The sequence below is a fragment of the Colossoma macropomum genome, unplaced genomic scaffold (genome assembly GCF_904425465.1).
Source record: "Colossoma macropomum unplaced genomic scaffold, Colossoma_macropomum, whole genome shotgun sequence".
NCBI lineage: Eukaryota > Metazoa > Chordata > Actinopteri > Characiformes > Serrasalmidae > Colossoma > Colossoma macropomum.
The window spans coordinates 23,323,412-23,343,283 of NW_023494798.1; the positions used below are offsets into that span (position 1 = coordinate 23,323,412).

General features: G+C 43.5%; 1 protein-coding gene across 3 annotated transcripts in view; it reads right to left on the bottom strand.

Annotated features, from left to right (window-relative positions):
- Positions 1 to 19,872, bottom strand: part of gse1 (Gse1 coiled-coil protein) — a 290,630-nt gene that overhangs the window by 82,344 nt on the left and 188,414 nt on the right. Inside the window, exon 1 of one of the 3 annotated variants that reach the window (XM_036584595.1) lies at positions 15,958 to 16,171. The exons of the other annotated variants lie outside the window; for them this stretch is intronic. Coding sequence (XP_036440488.1) covers positions 15,958 to 15,994 — 37 coding nt within the window. The 5' untranslated portion in view covers positions 15,995 to 16,171. Of the gene's footprint in view, positions 1 to 15,957; positions 16,172 to 19,872 lie in introns of those variants that run through there. 3 annotated transcript variants of the gene reach the window in all.

A 19,872-nucleotide genomic window follows, 5' to 3' on the forward strand; every position in this document is an offset into this window, starting at 1 on the left:
TGCGGTGTTTGTTTGTAACACGGGGAAACTGAATGTAGCACGGTTAGAGGAGAAGTGGGAGAGTAGAGTACAAAAGCCAATTAACAGCTCATTAGTACCAAAGCAGTTCAATCCAATTAAACACTGCCTCTTTTGTTTGCTTTTCCTTTTTTTCTGCTGTTGTTGGCCCTGAGATTTAACAAATGCTTTCAAGATGCTTTATTTATTTATTTCAATCTTTTTTTTTTCATATCGCTTGTCGGCACAGAAGACAAATAGCGCGTGTGTTTGGCAAGTGTTTATTTTCGTCTAGGCGAGAGTGAGGGTTCAATAGCAGTCACCTTGTCTTCTCGCTGAGCCCTGTGTGTGTGCGCCCACAGTTGTCGGCTGCACTTAGCTTCCTCGTTAATATTACAGCCCTTCAGAGAGCTGCGCTGGTGAGAGGATCCATAACCTCTGAACTGGACCAGCGCATAGAAAACATGAACGCGCACACAGTGAAGTGTGGCCTTCTACATAAACATACACATGTGAGGATACATACACCCACACGGACAAATGTGCACACAGTACATACGCAGGCACACGCACGCATGAACACATGAACGCACCTTGTTAAGGCACAGTGTTCAATCCAGCCCTAATTGGAGTGCAGAACCTGAGGTAACATTGTGCTTTACAGAGTTACTGAACTATTGCCTGTAGAGATGTAGGGAGAAGAGCCAGAGTCAGAACAATAAAAAGAGGGATATGAGAGAAAGGGAAAAAGAGAGAGACAGAGAAAAAGAAAGAGAGGAGGGGGTAGTAATGAAAGGCATGGCACGCAGTCAGGCTTTGTTTCCTGGCTCCTGCTAACTCACTGAGTCACCCGTTTAGTTGCATCAACAGAGCAGTACAGCTAATCCACATTTGTGGAGAGGCGAACGCTGCAGGGCTGGAGAGAACGAGTGTGAGAGGACACAGAGCGAGGGAGAGTGATAAAGGATGGGGCAAGCAGGGAAGGAGAGATGAGAAGAGAGAGAGAGTTAGAGAGAGAGAATCTAGAAAGACAGAGAAAAAGGGAGGGAGGCAAGAGAAAGAAACAAGAAGGGAATGATAAGGGATAAAAGAGGAGAGGACAGACAGAGATGGGAAAGAGAGAGAGAGATACAGCATGAGGGAGAGGAAACGATAAGGATAGAGAGAATAAAGAAATGAGGGAACAGAGACAGAGAGAGGGATGAAGGGAACAGAGAGGGAAGGAGGGAACAGAGAAAAAGGGGGAGAGAAGGAGTAAAAGGCGAAGGAAAGAACAGAGAGACAGTACCAGAGAGAGAAAAAGAGAAAGGGAACAGAGTGTGAAGGAAAGGAAGAGTGAAAAGATAAAGAGAGAAAGAAGAATCAGAGAAAGAGAGTAAAAGGGAGGGAACAGAGAAAGGGGGAACAGAATGAGAGAGAGAGAGAGGAAGAGAGAGAGAGAGAGAGAGAGAGAGAGAGAGTTTCTCGCTGTGTTTGCGTTCCTTCCCTCTGGCTGTGAGCGATGCTGGTGGGCCAATAACGGACGCGGGGGGTGATGGGAAAAGAAAGAGGAGCTAAAATGGAGTCTGGCAGAGGGGTGGGGCCACTCCTGGCATGAGCCTGGCTCCGCTGCAGGTGCATGCCGCAGCGCCAGCCAAAGTGCCAACCTGCCCTCCATATGCCCGTCTCCTGCCTGCCAGCCTTCTCCCGCCACTCCCTGCTGGGCACAGAGCTGGCACTCCACACCCAAATCTGTCCCTGTGCCCCGGGCTCCCTCCCTCCTCCGTGCCCAGGCTGCGTGTGCCCATGCCAGGCCAGCAGGGCAGTCCTGGACCCCAATGCCATTCTGCCATTCTGCCCCGCCAACCGGCCAACAGACCACCCTCTCCATATGGAGGCTCCCACCATCGCAACCTCCTCTATTCATCCATCCTTTCCTTCTGAACTCAGCCTGTCCTGCCCCCTCTGACTGTCTGTCTGTCTCTCTCTCTCTCTCTCCTTCTCTCTCTCTCTCTGGCTGAATGTCAAATGGTTCCTTCCTCCCTATGTAGTGCACTACACAGCTCTAAAAATAATGGCTTCTGCAGCTAAATAATAAATTATTATTAGGGTATTACTGTATATATACTGTTCCTTAACCATTTTAGGGTATAGCTGTATAATATATTAAAGCAATAAGCCCTGTGATAAAATCGCAGTAACGCAATGGCTCAAGTGGCTTATTGCCTTTATAAAATGATAATTTAGGTTATTATTATTAATAATTGACGTAAGTGTTCCACCAAGAAATGTAGTTCCTTTAGAGTATGGTATTGTTGCCAAGCAACCACGTACTGCTGAATGAGGAAAACATTCGGTCGCCCATCGCTGTATATTGTGGACATTTCATGGATTTTAAACTTTTTGTCATATAACAATGAACATATCATAACAGCACTGTTTATGAAAAAAAGTATTAGCTGTGTAAGTACTTTTTGGTCACCAAATTACCACCACAAGTCTTATTTAGCATTAATCCAGCAGCATCCCTCTTCTTGTGCTGGGGCTGAATCTCAAACGGCTCACTGCTCCCTACATAGTGCACTACGTAGAGATTTAAATGCTGGTTCCTGCACTCCAGTGGTGCAAAATATAGCTAAGAAACAGTCTTTTGGGACTCAGACTCATCCATACTTGATAAATGATGCACTATTTGTCTACAGAGCCTAGAATTTCTAAACTTGCATAGCTAGCACACTATTAGGGAGTACAGAGCCGTTTGGGATTCAGCCTGGGTTTGACACCACTTCTGACTGAAATGTGGACATTTGAAGTATGTAACAATCAAGTGATATGATTTAGACTTTACGCTGCCATTTTACAGTAAATCATATAAGTAAGTTCTTTAAGTCAAGCCTGTATGTATTAATGTTGGAGTTGTTAAGCATGTTCACTATCTTTTAGCCTGTTAGCTAGGGTGACTAGCCTAGTTCTACTTAAGAACATAGGCTAAGTAGCCAGCCCCTCAGTTTAAACACAAAAACGGATTCTTATTTCATCAATATAGAGTGAGAATGAGAGTCAAATATTATTCCATTAACAGCACAAGGATTTTTTCGTGCCGGGGTGTAGTAATACACAATTCAGTTGTCACCCATACATGTACATATTTCAATGTAATCAATATGGTGCCCACATCATGAAGCCCACTATAGTCTATGGCTGAATCCCAAATGGCCCACTTGGACCTATAATGCACTGCTTGGATGTAAAAGCCATTATTTCATGACCTCTGCAGTGCACTATACTGTATAGGGAGTAGGGAGCCATTTGAGATTCAGACACTATCTCTCTTGCACTCTCTCTCCCTCTGTAGGCCAGATCAAACGCATGCGGAGAAATAGATTAGCCGGCGCAACCGTTCTCCATGCAGCATGACAGCGACTTATCCATGCTCTCAGGGAATTTTAAAATCCTCTGTTTTATTTTTTTTTCTATTATTTCTATCGACAGTCTGCTTGAGCGGTGCTGCTGACAGCAGCGATTCCTGATTACCAATAAATCCACATAAACAGACCTTATCCCGACTAAAGCAGCACATCATCCAGGACAGTTAAACAAACAGGCAGGCATGCAGCCACACTCTCACACTGCTATTTGCTTTATCACTCCTCCTATCCCCTAATAAACAGATGTTGATAGAGCAATAATCCGCTCAAGTCTCTGTCACTGGATTTTCACAAGCGAAAGCTATTACCCAAATCACACACAGCTAGCTGCTCTCCTTAAGACTGGCTCAGGGCGAAGCCTGCTCTGCTCAACAAGGCCAGCCAGTGTGGGGGGTTTCACTGGCTTAAATAAATTACAGCAGGCCACTAGAGACAGAGAGACAGGGAGACAGAGACAGAAAGCGATGAAACAGAGAGGGAGAAAGAGGAAATGAGGGGTTGCCTGCAGTCACACTGGGTCTTTAATGACTTTGATGAGGGAGCAGAGTGCACTCTCTTAATATGCCACTACAGCTCCTCTGATATCTTTGCAGTTGTGTCTCTCTCTGGAAGTGGAGCCATGCAGAAGCAGCAGAACAGCAGAGTTAAGTCACTAAGGCTGGACCAATAAACTTCACACACTTAACACATCAGCCGACAGAGCAGAGCTACAGTCACCAGCATGTGAACAGAGATGTTTACAGCTGGAGTTCCAACCCACAGCTCTCTCTGTCTCCTCACACGTCGGAGTCTTGCTGTGAGTGCAGGAAGTGATGGAGAAAAACATGGCTGTTCCTCCACGCATGGACGAGCGTTCACCGCACACACACAGACACACACACTCACACTCAGACACACACACACACGCACACAACTAACAGCAAGGCAGTGCTACACCCTTACAGGGACTGTTCCAAAGGATATAAAGGGGACATCAGTTTAACCAGAGAGAGAGAGAGAGAGAGAGAGAGAGAGAGAGAGAGAGAGAGAGAGAGAGAGAGAGGCAGACAGAAGGAGAGAGATACAGACAAAGAAAAAAAAATAAAGGGGAGAAGGAGAGAAAGTGAAAGAAATGTATAGAGAGAGATAGAGAAGGGGAGAGAGAAAATAATAGGGACAAGAGAGGAAGAGAAAGTGAGAGTGGGATAGAGGAGAGAGAGAGAAGAGCAATGAGAGAAAAAGAGGTAGAGGGAGAGAGAGGTACAGACAGAAAAACAGCAGGAAAGATGGAGAGAGAGTGAGAGAGATAGGAAAAAAGAGACAGTGTGCAAAATGAGATTTTGCTGATTTTAGGGCACTTTGAAGACATGGCACTCAAAGCAACCTCTCTCTAAATGGTTCTAGACAAACAGTGTTTTGTAAGAAAATAAATTATTAAATAAAGAAAGAAGTTCTGATGTCTCCATTTCCCGCCTGGTGGGTGGTAGCGGCTTCTTCTCCTGCCTTTTGCTCCTAATTACAGAAAGAGGAGGGCACGGATTAGTGCCTTAACTCTCCCCCTGCCTTATTCTCCCCCTCTCCCTCTCTCTCTCTCTCTCACTCTTCTAGTCTGTGGTTGTGTTTGTTTCAAACTGAAGGCTACATGGTGGGTCAATCGCTGTTGATCAGACATATACAGTATTTACTGAAGGCAAGCAAAGCTCAGCGTGGTCTGTCAGTGGAGCTGGCATGTTGAGTGTTTAAGCAGGAACCCGCAGAGCACAGTCCATCAAATCAGCGCTCAGAGAGCATCACTGAACCCTACAGCAGCACAGCCCCCAGCGAGAGGTCATGCTAAAGAACACAAGCAAAAAAAAGCTATTTTGGGGAAATTCTGCCAATATTTAAATTTTTTTGCACAATCCAATTTTTAAGATATATGTAAATGCTCCATTCTAAACTCAAGATTGTTTACAACAATGCTGATAGGAGCGTTTAAGAGCGTTTAATGCTAAATGTAAAGGTACCTTACAGAAATGACACAAAAATGTTACAAATATTGACACTAGAAGGTTTTAAAAGATATTTTTAAAATACATGCAGGGTGGAAAGGTACATTCAGGACATTGTATGGAAAAATAGTTTAGATTTTCCAATCATCAGCATTACATATAACATGCATTCAAACTCAGAAGACACATGTAGGTTCATTGGTCATTTTGGATAATAAAATAAATAGATAAATAGATAAACAAATAAATAAATGTTTGTGTTGTAGACATTGTGATCTCTGGTTCCTATCACCAACATTACAAAGGAGTCTCAGTTAGTAAGTTTCTCTACCATACACCATATCCAATCACTCTCAATGGCCTTGTTTACATCTTATCGACTGAATGATGCAGATTTTTTTTAGAAATGGTGGAATTGCCCTTTAAAACATAGACAACTCCTGCTGTATTCAGATGGAGGTCACAGCCGCTGTGGAGAATAAATGATATCTGGGCGAGCGTAATTAGCACTAGCCTCTCTGAAGATGACACTGTCCACCTACACATTAGCGATGTCATTAAACAGTAATTCAGAGCAGACAGATCTAATACGTCTTGAGCAGGGAGTGGAGGAGGAGAGTAAGCGATATGCTTTCTCTCTCAGATGCTGAAGGACACTTTAGAAACACAGTGTAAACATTCCTGTAAATCACACTAAAGGCTTCTTTTCTCTCCGGCTACAAATGAATGCAGCTACTAATGACAGACACCTGCGGCCTTGAGAAACATAACGTTCAAGCATAGAAACAGAAACTGACACTCAGCGCACCCACACACTTTTCTTTACTTGTGAGGATGTGTGGTCATACAAACATCTCACAGGTATTACATATCAAACCACAGAACAATAGAATAAGAGCTTTCTAAGCCTAGGCCTAAACCTTACCCTGACTTTAACCTGGGAAACCAAGGTTTTGTTTACAAAATAAAATGTAACTTTTGTAAATAAATAAATAACTAAATAAATAAATAAAATGCTTTAAAACACTTCAAAACTTGACCTTGAATCCTGTTTCTGGTCTTAATTCACTTTTCTTGCATAAAATGGTTCTTGATTTATTTTTTCAGACCTGATTTGTAAATTCAAAAACATAAAGCAGTGTGCAGGGATCCTTTTGGAGTGTGTTGCCTTGAGGCAACATTGAGCAACTCTTCCCTGAAGTGGTGAGAATTGACTTGTGACTGTCTAAATCCATTACACTGTCGCACAATGTTGCTTCTATACAATAAACATATTTCTGCAAATTCTCATAACAAACAAAATCATACTGAATGTTAAAGTGGTTTAAAAGTGCCCACTATAAGATAGTGTGATAAAGTACATGCTTTTCACTGACTTACTCAAACTCCTTCCTTTATTGTTAACCCTATCATTGTCTTTGAATATGTATAATGTCATTGTAAAGTGAGGAAGAATAGATTGTTGCTCTGAGGCAACATTGTGCAATAGAGGGTTAAATCAAGTTAATATATCTAATATTTATCATGTCAATATTATTATAAGCTTATTATAAGATTATTTAACTCATTTCAGACATCTAAGTGTCTAAATAAGTACACATCCACTACAGAGAGCACACTTCTGCACGTTTAAATTATTAGTTACAGTTAACATTTCACAGGTGACTATTGCAATCAGTTATATCAAAAAGAAGACCTTTGCCTGAAGACCTCTGCAGATCAACCCTGTTTATCTTTGGTTTCCTCACAAAATCAGGTAACTCTTGCCCCAAAAAGGAATAAAAATCAACACACAGGTAGACAGACACAAGCTTAGAAGCACGGCTGAAATGTCACAGCTTTTTCCACTTGACCCTCTTTGCTCCATATGTCTAAGTTGCACCTGTTCAGCTACCATCTGTATCCCTTACACACACACACATATGCAGAGACACTGTCAGCCTGGCAGCTTAGGGTCCAAACAGGCACAATAAGTCACTGGAGGAGTAGCCAGCTGTACGTTTTAATTCTCTCTTAATAGCCAATTTAATTTGATTAGCAGTGACAGAGCTGAATAAAGGCAATTAGCACAGTACTAGGCTTCAGAGATTTAATGACTTACTGTAGAACAGAGGGGTGGCCAGCATGACCCCCATCTGTGTCTATGAGTGTGTGTGTCTGTGTGTGTCTGTGTGTGTGTGCACCTATAAAAAGCCATATCGGTACCTAAAAGACAGAGGACAGACGGGCTTAACCTTAACTGTCTGCAAACAGCATGGATGTTTTAAGTAAGCCGCAGCTGGCTGAGGCACTGAATAAAAAAAAATATAAATAAATAAAGAAAGAACGACAAAATGCGGAAAAGAAGAGAGCCAAAGAAAAGCTAAAACTGGAGAGAGCAGCAGCCGACCGCCCACAAAAAACAGTCACGCTTAACACACCACCATAAATCAGAGACTACTCGCACCATGCCAGCACCTCTCTGCCTTTACACTGCACCTGTTGGCTGAGACAGCAAGAGAGAGAGAGAGAGAGAGGTCCAGAAAGAGAGAGATTAGTGGACATGGTTTGTAGTGTTAGTGTTCTGCATGCTCGTATCCACATTAGCCAGGAATCACAGGTGTGCGGGCTGATAGTGCTCAGTGGCCAGAACAGACAGGGTTCATTAGGGGGGCAGACAGAGAGGTGCCCATACCCCCCTCATAATGGTCCAAAGCAGGGCACTGCCACCTGCCCCCAAACAGCTGCTGAGGGCTAAGACTTTGCTACAACACCCACACCTGGGGCTTTCAGATTTTTGCATACAACTCTATCTGTCTGTCTGTTTATTTGTCTGTCTGTCTCTATGTCTGCCTGTCTATCGTTAGCTGCGTTCCAAAGCCTAGCTGCATTTCTCAGCTGCTACGTCATAGCAGGCCGTTCCACAATGAAGGATCCTTTATATACAGCCTAGCAATGCAGCCTATGTTCTGAGTGATTTCAAGGACACAACAGATGTATCCTTTCAGACCTTTGGTTACCCACAGTGCTCTGCACACGAATGATGCGAAGAAAAAAAAACAGCACCACGAAGCAGGAGCAGAGTTTGTTTTACAAGTTTCGCGCCGTTCTAGTGACGTCACCACACAGCGTCAGTAGAACTGTTCCACATACGTGACCAACAGGCTACTAACGATCTGTCTTACTCATTCATGAGAAACAAAAAAATTAGGCTTCATATGATTGAAACCAGTAATTTCAAACTACTGAACAGCAGTATTACTCCCAGTCCATCACTACTTCTACTGATCCTACAGTAAAAGAAGAGAAAGAATCCAATGTTAGAATTAGCACTTGAGTGACTGTGTATAGGAGGAGTGCTCCACCAGTAATCCATTCCCATAGATTTCTTGTCAGTTGTCTTTTTGACCTCTGTAGAAGCCCTGAGAAGGTCTTGACCACAATTTTGACATGAGCTGCTCTGACCTGCTAGCAGTATCCTGGACAATTTACATGAACACATCTCGGCTGATCTTTCCTGATTAGCACTCAGGTCAAACCCTGGCAGTGGAGCAGGGAAAGCCAGCACTGATAATAGCTACTGTCTCTAACAAGCAAGCGGGGAGTGCTCAGATACTTCACTGTTTATTCAAGGCTTAATTTAATGTGGAATAGTAATTCTGGGTCAAATTCCCAGTAATCTCCAGAATAACAGGGCTTTTCTTAGTAATAAATTCATTAAATAAACTAAGCCTGTCAGAGACAATAATAATTGTGTAATATTCATGTGTTTTAACCTGCATTCGAAATCAATTAGCTAGGGCTGACTAAAAGACAAAGCACTGGTTCCACTGTTAAAATCATTACATCAGTAATGTGATAATGCAACTGTGATTCTTTTTAACATGTTGATATGCAGATTTTATGAATTTGCTAACATTTTTAAACTGTATGATTGTTAACCATGAACAAATGTCCATGCACTTAGACAAGATCTGAAAAAAAGCCATGACTCAAAACTTTCTTCCAATAGAAGCAAATAAGTAGGTAAAAAAGCTGGAAAATTTCAATTTTCCTTTAAGCATTACAACAACTTATTCTGATCACAGAATACATGGAGATCTAATTTTATCCCCCGTATTTTGAAGTGAAAAGCACAGGTGAGCAGGTGAGTGCTTTTAGCTGAAGGACAGGTTTGAGTAGCAGCAGGTTGGATCCTGGCACTTGTCACTTTGATACTGTGTTTTTTTTCCTCTGTTTTTATTCTGGTGAAGAGCAGTGAGGGAATCCTCTCCTCTCACGACTCCCCACAGGCAAACAAAGCAGCAGAGAACCCAGAGCTCTGCCGAACCTGAGGGAGACTCTCCTTCACTGCTCCCCTGAGAGAAAGTGCTGGGCTTTACCAGAGGGAGAAGGAGAAAGAGAGAGAGAGAGAGTGAGAAAGGGCATGGAGGTGTGTTGGGAGTGTACTTCAAAGCCTTTTTGTGATGTTCTGGGCCAAGGCCAGTGCTGTAATGATGTGTAATATGTGTACGTGTTTGTCTGGGTGCACTTCCGTGCACTGAAAGGTATCATGAAATAATTGTACCAGCAACAACAAACCTCAAACAACCACCCAGAAGATTAGTATTCAGCCAGAAGGAATGCAACCCTGTGTTTTAATTCAGGCAATTCAGGCACTAAGCACTATATTTTTACACTATACACTATGTACTTCACAATATGGTGTCTGGGTTTTTACAGGGCAGTATCGTTTTAAATTAGACAATAATGTTTTACACTACAGAAACGACAAATTACTGTAAGCTCATTCCACTGAATCAGGCCTAAATAGTCCCCATACAGCCAAACCGCCAATTTTAAAATAAAAGTATTCAGCTAAACTTAAACTTCAGCTTTCCCTGGCTTCATCCCATCCATTAAAGCCAGCAGTACACTTCATATTGAAACGGTGGGTTTAGTTTATGTGGTGCGATGTGTGCCCCTAATGCACTGATTGTTCTGATACATCCCCCCTGACTCTGACTGTCCCTAATCACTGCATCATATGCTTTGAGGCCTCCCCCCCTGAATGGGAACTGTCCTAACCACTGCCTTGCTCATTCGGAGATGCCCCCTGGACTGGGATTGGTCCACTGCACCAAATAGGCCTCCAACAGTGCTGAGACATACACCAAATTCTTTTTAAGAATACCCACAAAGCTGTGTTTGGTGGTAGCATGACTCACTTAGGCTACGTTCACACAGCAGGTAGAAGTGGCCCAAATCTGACTTTTTTGTTTGGCTGTTCACAATCTTTTAAATGTGACCTATATGCAACATTAGTCTGAACAGATCAATGCTTCACGTGGCTCATCCAGAGGTAAACAATCATGACTGCCAACGAACGCAGGTCCGCTCCCGGAGGGCTCAGCTTCATCTTCGCTAGCATCATAGGAGCGATCATGAAGTTCTGATGGCTGACAGAATGTGTTCGAGCTCGCCGTAAAAAGGGCATGTTATTCAGCCTTGGTCACTTCTTTGGTTAACGTCCTCGGATTCTTTAAACTTTGCTTTCAGACTTTTCCTTGACACTGCAGCCGCATTCAGTCATTTTTTTCAAAATCTCTTCAAACACGGAGCAGTCGCTGTAAGTGCCTTCTACTTTTTTAGTACAGATACATCAGCCTAAATGTTTATGAGGTCGTAGCAGCACAAAATGATGATGAATGTAGATTTAGATTGACGTAAAAGTCGCGTGAATTCCGATCTGGCTGCTCAGAGTTGCATTGCCGCATATCGGATCCGTATCGGGTTTCAGTAGCACATATGAAAGCGTTTTAAATCGGAATTGAAAATGTCAGATTCAGTGTGTTTTTTGCTGTTCCCACTGACACACAGATGACACATCTGTGTCACATACGAAGAAAAAGATTTGATTCGGGCCACTTTTACCTGCTGAAGTACACTGCCAACCAAAGTGTGACAACAAACAGTGTGCAATGTTACATGCTTTATTTTTTTGATGGTTCTAATATATTTTCTGTACATGTTCTCGTATGTGTAGCGTGCAATGAATTACCACAAACAACAATTTTGGCACAATTCCCTGTGTTTAGAAAAGAGAAGAAGCATGCTGAAGCAACTGCCCAACTGGCTTCTATTGGAAGTATGTTTGAGTCAATGGTTTTTCTGCTCTTTGCTAAGCTCAGGGAAATATGTCAAAATTATTACCCATGGTGATCAACCGTATACCAGACATGACAGATAGAGATCAGGATGAGAAACAGTGGAGTATTCCTTTAACAATGCATTACATCCCAGTATGAACACACTGCTTGCACTAAAAGTGTCTCACACACTTTGATTAGAGACACAGCTCAGCTGTTTAGGACACGTCCTGTGAGGTCACATTCTACGTTCCATTTTGTGAGCTAAGAGGTTAGAGAGAGAGAGAGAGAGAGAGAGAGAGAGAGAGAGAGAGAGAGAGAGGTGCAGGGGGCTTATTTAGCCCGGTTGCCCCGCTCCATTAAGAGCCAAATGAAACATACCTGACAGTGGGGCACTGACATCAACCCTCCCCATCATCACCCCACTACCCCCACCCTCACCCCCAACAATAATTAGCCTGGTGCAGTCAGCAAGCAATTTCTCTCCCACATCCCTCCATTCTTCTCTGCGCCTCTCTTCCCTTTCTTTAATGCTCCCCTTTTTTCTTGTCAAGTAATCATTGAAAAACTAGCATGTGTCTGACACCGTCGCCAAGGCAACGGCAGTTAAGACGGGAAGGCAGGCGGGGGATCGTTGTGTGTGTGAATGACGGAGAAGGCACACACAGAGAGAGGACACACACACACATATACACACACAGACACACACACACAGCATTGTGCCTGATCACACACTCCGTAACACAAAGATTCCTTTTACAAAGCACAAGCCTGTGTATACACTAGGTGTTCTTTCAGCGCTTGCTCTTTTGTGGGTTGTACAAGTGTGTGTGTGTGTGTGTGTGTGTGTGTTTGCTGGCTGAGTTGGATTGACACACTGACCTCTCATTCTGGCTGCTGCCCACTGCCCCTCCCAGCACTTCACTTCTGGCTGACCCAGTGAGGAGAGAGAGCAGAGGGCAGGCCAGGGAGCAACACACACACACACACACACACACACACACAGCCGAGGCCAAACAAGCAATTTCTGGTGGTTTCTGGTTCTTTTACTCAGTAATACAGAAACATAATCTGTCTCATTCCCATTCTTTCTCTCTCTCTCTCTCTCTCTCTCTCTCTCTCTCTCTCTCTGTTTCTCATCTCTCTCTCCCTCTCTCGTCTTACTTTCTCTAGTCTCCCCCCTCTCTGTGTCTCTCTCTCTGTCTCTTTCTATCCTTCTCTCTGTCAGTCATCTCTCTTCTGTCTCTCTCTATTTCTCTGTCTCTCATCTCTCTCTTCCTGTCTCTCTCTCTGTCTCTCATCTCTTTCTTTCTGTCTCTATTTCTCTGTCTCTCATCTCTCTCTTTCTCTCTCTCTCTCTGTTTCTCTGTCTCTCATCTCTCTATTTCTGTCTCTCTCTATTTCTCTGTCTGTCATCTCTTTATTTGTGTCTCTCTCTATTTCTCTGTCTCTCATCTCTCTATTTGTCTCTCTCTACTTTTGTCTCTCATCTCTCTATTTCTGTCTCTCTCTATTTCTCTGTCTCTCATCTTTCTCTTTCTGTCTCTCTCTATTACTCTGCTTTTCATCTCTCTCTTTGTGTCTCTTTCTCTGTTTCTCTGTCTCTAATCTCTCCCTTTCTGTCTTTCTTTTTATTTCTCTCTCATTTCCCTCTCTGTCTCTTGTCTCTCTCTGTTTTCTCTCCCTCTCTCAATTTCTCTGTTCCTCATCTCTCTCTCTGTCTATTCCTTTCTGTCTCTCTTCTCTCTCTCTCTCACTGTTACTCTGACCTTTGGGCTTATCACAGGCTGTCAAACTGGCAAAATACACCAGCATTTCTCCATTACAAGCCCAAGCTCATTTATCCATCAACCACAGAGAGAGTCAGACAGAGGGAAAAGGTGTGTTTACACAAATCTAATTTTTTTTTTTGCCTAAATGGGACAGATCATTTTTTTTTTCACAACAATGTGATCTTTTCAAATCAGTTTTAAGCTGCGTTCATATGTGGTCTTATACCTAATACCTCTGCAGATTAACCCCGCTTTTCTTTGGTTTTCTTCCAAATTCAGGTAACGTTTGCCTCAAAAAGTGTACAAAAATTTAAAAAATCAGTGCAGAAGCATGGCAGAAATGTCACAGAGCAATCCTTTCAGAACAGTTTTAAGACAGTTAGATCAGACACATATCCCAAATGTGAGCAGGTGAGGACAGTCAGATATTTTTCTCACTTCATGTGTATTTCACTGTCCTCGTCATCCTGTGATGGATGCTCATGATAAAATGTGGATAAGATTTGTTCACAGCTTATGGGTCACTTACAAACTTGAATATGAACTATCCAGCAGAAAGACTGGAATTAAAAGGTCCATATCCTACATTTTTCTTGTATTATATGTTTTACATGAGGTACCAAAACAGTCATGATTCATTTGTAATCTTGTTACTGTTATTTTACACACTTTTGGCATTACTAGTGCTGATTATAATTCATTTATATGAAACTGATGTATATATGTGAACCTACCAAATTCAAAGTTGCACTTCCTTTTTAGGGAACGTAGTCAAAGAGAGCGAGTTTATCCATACTGTATGAGAATGTGTGGTAAGATCTGTCTTTGTCTGATTAATAATCATGAGCGCCTGCTCCTAGCCCGGCCCCCACGGACTTGGAGCTGATGAATAATTCATGTCTGTTAAAGTGTCAGCTTAGCAGGCCTGCAGTCAGAGGGCAGGACCCAGATCCTGACGCTGCGCCTCCACGCTGCCCCAAGCTGCCCCGAGTGCCCTGAACTCTACACTCACTCGTATACACACACACACTGACCTGCTCGCTAATCAATCATGTGAAAATGGAGAGCATTTTTTTAGAAACTTGTGCTTCCTCTCGGCTCCTGTTTCAGAAAGCCCGTCCACAGAGTGGGGCTATTGCACGGGACGGTTGGAGTGAGTGTGCATGCATACCTGTTTTTGTGCATTCTGAGGACAAAAATGCTTTGAAGGAACAACACATGTATTGAACGTACAGATCAAGAGATACAGCTGCATATCATAAAACATGGTAACACAGCTAAATTCTGCTTTTATCCACTAAAACATCTCCTTTTGCCTCCGAAAACACACATAAGCTGGACTGTCAGTCTCCCACCAGAGACACATGGTCCGTTTTCAACAGCCTATTCTAAAGTTCATCTCTCCACACACACCAGACTACTATTAATCATGTGCTGACTTTAGCTGTATAGGAGTGTATGGGCTGAAAGATAAAATAGACAGTGTTCACACAGAGTCAATTTCACAGTGGCGGAGTTTCATTCGGTGGCGCATATGATTTATGATATACTCAGTGGAAGCGGAGTCAGCCTCTTAAAAAAGGCATCTCTTTATCAACACTCACAAATTGAGCGCTAGATGTTCTCTTCCACATTCAGATATTTATCATTATCTCAGGTAATAACAATAATTAAATTAATGACAGTAATGGTAACATCTGTAATTATAAATACAATGAATATAATATCATGCATTTAGACTCAAAAAGCCCTTAAATTGAGTGGTCACTACCTGATAATTCACTAATTACTTATCATTTTACTACTAATAATACTAATAATACCACATATTTTGAAAATCTGGGAATCTAAAATGTAGACAACAGTCTCTCTCTCTCTCTCTCTCTCTCTTTTTGGACAATTCACTATTTTAAGAATAGCACCATATACTGTAAACAAAACTAGGCAGTACTCATCAATGCACTCTCTCTCTCTCTCTCTCTCTCTCTCTCTCTCGCTCTCTCTCTCTCTCACCCCAAGCCCCCTACTGTCTCTCTCTCCCTCCTCTCAGAGTAGCTCGGCTGCGCTCTGCATAATGGGAACGCAGCGAGGCATGACACACACTTAAGCACCGACCGCCGGTAACCTCACACACACGCACACACACACACACACAGACACACGCACATCTACTTGCCCCCTACAAAATACACAGCATACCACAAATGCACTCGCTACATAAAACACGGAGCAACTCAAATGCTAGTGTAGCCACTAAGCTCTTATTGAGCTTCTAATGGGAGAATAAAGTTCTCTCAGTGCGCGAAGAGGCTAATCACGCTGCCCTGCTAAGCTGCTTAGATCAAGACAAGCCTGAAGAAGAAAGTAGGTGGATTCGGTCAAAAACGGCTACCTCTACTGCTCTCTGACCCTGATGGTGAGTTCAATCCCGATGTTCACACACATAGGTTTGCTTTTATACACTGTCAGGACCTGAGGTCATATATAGAACCAATTTGTATATATATATATATATATATATATATATATATATATATATCCTAAATGCAACCCTGATATTAACCCAGGGTTTGTCCTTTTATTTAAATAAAAGTAAACATAGTTTTAGTTTTGACCTCTTGTTTTGCTGCAAATCAGGACATATTTGTCTTGCAAATATACAAAAACATGCAAACAAGCACACACCCGCTTGCGTAAAGCTTACCCGGCAGGTAGTAGAGAGGTGCCTTTAGTCCGAACATGGTGGCTCTTACAGTGTCATGTTGTCCAGTGAAGGAGAAAAAAATCAGCGGAGTGGTCAGTCCTGACCAGGGGTCAGTCGACTGGGGAAGAGACTTTAATCGGTCAGCGCTTCATCTCTGCTCTCCGCTTTCCCTGGCTGATGGAGTGTGTGTGGTCAGGAGGTCGCTGACCGGTGGCTTTCCGAACCCTGGCTAGCGCAAGGGAGCGCGAGGTGTATCCGTGTGTGTGCGCGTATGTGTGTGTGTGTCAGTGGTTCGCTGACTGGAGGAGTGGTAGATCAGCCCGCCCAGTGAGAGAGAGTGGCAGGGGTCAGCCTGTGTCCACTTATCCAGTACAGAGGGGAAAAAAAGGATGAAAGAGCAGTCCAGAGCTAGCCAAAGAGAACAGACTTCTACAGAGAGAGAAGAGATGAAGAAAAAATAATCCTGCCGAGAGCTTCCTCGCTTCTTCTTTCCTCCGCTGCTGCTGCCACTTCTATCTTCTACCTCTGCACCCTAGACAGAGGATCTGAGGAGAGCGCTCTCTCTCTCTCTCTCTCTCTCTCTCTCTCTCTCTCTCTCTCTCTCTCTCGTCTCCCCCCTTTTTTCTTCCTTGTTCATTCACTGTCAACTGGAAGCGTAGAGGAGGAGGAGGAGGGCAGAATGAAGTCCCTCCAGGCTACAACACAGCCAGATAGTGAGGGAGGGGGAGAGAGGGAGAGAGAGAGAGAGAGAGAGAGAGAGAGAAAGAGAGAAAGAGAGAGAAGTATAGAAGGGAGGGAGGGAGACAGGGAGGCGAGAGGGAGCCGCTCCAGCTCCGATTCTTCACGCGAGAATCATTATCTGGAGATTGGAATCGTGCTTGAGTGACAGCTGATTGGTCAAGGCTAGTGGGTGGGGGGGTGTAAGAAGGGGGGCATGACTGGGCATCAGGGCAAAATCTGCTCACGTGCCCACTGCCATACCCATCCTCACTCTAAACCACCTTAACGCAGCACGCATCTCACACACACACACACACAGACAGAAGCAGCGCGCTCGGCTGAGTGAGCAGGAGCTCACACACAGAGATAGCACTTCAAGGGCAACGTGACAATAGAGTACGGATGTGTGCGAGAAAACGCGAACACAAAAGAGACTCGCCACCTTCCAGAGAGAGAAAAGAAAGAGAAAGAGAGAAAGAGAGAGAATAGAAGGAGACATAGGCAGAAAGAAAGGAGAGAGAGAAAGAGGGAGAGAGAGAGAGAGAGAGAGAGAGAGAGAGAGAGAGAGAGAAAAGAGAATCAGAGAGAGAGCAGAAAAGAGAGAGGGAGAGAGCATGACAGAGAAAAGAGAGAGAGAGGGAGATGGGAGAGAGAAGGGGAGAACGAGAGAAAAGGGAGAGAAGGAGAGAAAGTGGAGAGAGATAAAAGGGGAAGAGACGTAGAAAGAAGCAAGGAGAGAAAGGGGAAAGAAGAAAGTGAGAGTGAATCAGAGAGATAGGGAAAGAATGAACAGAGTAAGAGAGATAGAAGAAGAGAGAAAGGAAAGAAAGGGAGATAAAAAATAGAGGGATACAGGCAAAAAGAAAGAAGAAAAGAGTGAGTGAGGGAGTGAGAGAGACCAGGAAAGGAAAAAGAAGAGATAGAAACAAGACAGAGAAGAAAGAAAGAGGGAGAGAGAAAGAGAAAAGAGGCAGAGAGAGCACGGGAGAGACAGAAGAGATCGAAAGAAGAGAGAAGAGAGAAATGAAAGAGAGGGAGACAGAGAGAATGAGAGAGAAAAGAGAAAGAAAAGGAGGAGAGAGTGGGAGAGACAGAGGATGAGATAGAAAGAAGAAAAGAGAAATGAGAGAGGGAGAGAGAATGAGAGAGAAAAGAGAAAGAAAAGGAGGAGAGATTGAGAGAGACCGAGGAGGAGATAGAATAAAGAGAGAGAAGAGAGAAATGAGAGAGAATCAGAGAAAGAGAGAGGGAAAGAGAAAAAAACAGAGAAAGAAGAGAGAAATGAGAGAAATAGAGAATCAGAGAGGCTGGAAAAGAGAGGGAAAGAAAGATAGGAGCGAGTTAAAAGAAAAGCAAAAGAGAGAAATGAGCGAGGGAGGTAGAAAGACATACAAATATGGAAAGGCGATGTCAGAGTCCTCCCTCATTTTTTACCCATCTCCATTTCTTTCGTTCCTCTCACCACCCCCACTTCCATTTTCCCAGCGCACACACAGGAGCGCGCTGGCCGTGTGAAGCAGCAGGGGTTGGGAGTTAACTATCTGTTGGGGGCTGCAGTGCAGAAAGAAAAGCAGCAGGAGGAACAGGAGAAGAGAGGTGAGGGAGAAGGAAAGAGGGAGCGAGGGAAGAAAAGGACGAAGAGACAGAGGGACGTGCCTCACACAGAGAGACAGGGCGGGACAGAGGAAAGGAGGAGGGGGAGAGCAAAGGAGGAGGGAAACTGAGGGCAGCGGAGAAGATTTAGAGAGAAAGATGGAGGGAGAGAGGGAGGAGAAGATTTTGGCAGTTATGCTCTTACACTCACTCAGAGAAGAGAAGAGAAGAGAAGAGAAGAGAAGAGAAGAGAAGAGAAAATGATGATAAAAGGACAAGAGAAGAGAAGACAAAATGATGATAAAAGGAGAAGAGATAAGAACAGAGGAGAAGAGAAAACATGAGACAAGAAAAATGAGAAGAGAAGAGAAAATGATGCTAAAAAGGAGAAGAGATGAGAACAGCGAAGAAGAGAAGGGAAAACATGAGATAAGAAAAAGGACAAGAGAAGAGAAGAGTAAATGGTGCTAAAAGGAGAAGAGATGAAAACAGAGGAGAAGAGAAGAGAAAACATGAGATAAGAAAAAGGAGAAAAGAAGAGAAGAGAAAATGATGATAAAAAGGAAAAAAGACAAGAAGAGAGGAGAAGAGAAGAGAAAACATGAGATTAGAAAAAGGAGAAGAGAAGAGAAGAGAAAATGATGATAAAAAGGAGAAGAGATGAGAACAGAGGAGAAAAGAGGTTTATGATGCATCACTATCAAACACCACATGCACAAACAGCTAGAAAAACAACCTTTGCTCCCTCTGTCCTTCACTCTCTCCCTATCTACTTTCTCCCTCACTCTACCCCCCCCTCCCCATCTTAGAGATTCACACGTTCGGCTATGTGCGTCAGGCTTGGTGACATCACAGCCACACTGGGAGAGGCATGCTCACAGGCAAATAGGCCAGATAAACACTGATCAGCATGAGAGAGAGAGAGAGAGAGAGAGAGAGAGAGAGAGAGAGAGAGAGAGAGAAAGAGAGAGAGAGAGAGAGAGAGAGAGAATGGAGGAAGGGACACACACAGATGGAGAGAGCGAGAGATGGTAGAGAAGTGGCACAATCCTGCTGAGGAACATTTATAGTCAGATCAGCTCAGAAAGGAGAACGTTCTGGCTTACTTAGAGGACTCTTGTCCTCACACACACACACAGTGCGCGGTGAGGCAGGTGCTGAAGAGTGTCACACCCTGTTAAATGGGTTTGGTGTTGTGTGATCCCTCCGGGCGGCTTCAGCCACCTCCACTGAGCCAAGAGAGGAGAGACTGAGCTAAAAATACTGACTCCAGGCCAGCTCTGACACCACAACACTGACAAAACACAACTCTAAATATATCACAGACAGCAATAGGGCTGGAACAATTAGTCAACAAAGTCGATTAGTTGACACAGAAATATGCGCCGCTTGCTTAAAAACAAAAATGCTCAGTCACGTTCTATAACGTTCATATGATTCATATGATCCTTTCAGCAGATTATGAAACATTACATCTAGTGCTGAGAGTGAAATGATGGCGCAAGATGGCAAAAGATGGCAATGCTGTGATACGAGCAAAGTAAGAGGAAACCACAGAAGGCATAAAGGCTTGATTCAATGGTGCCACCACTGGCAGGAAAA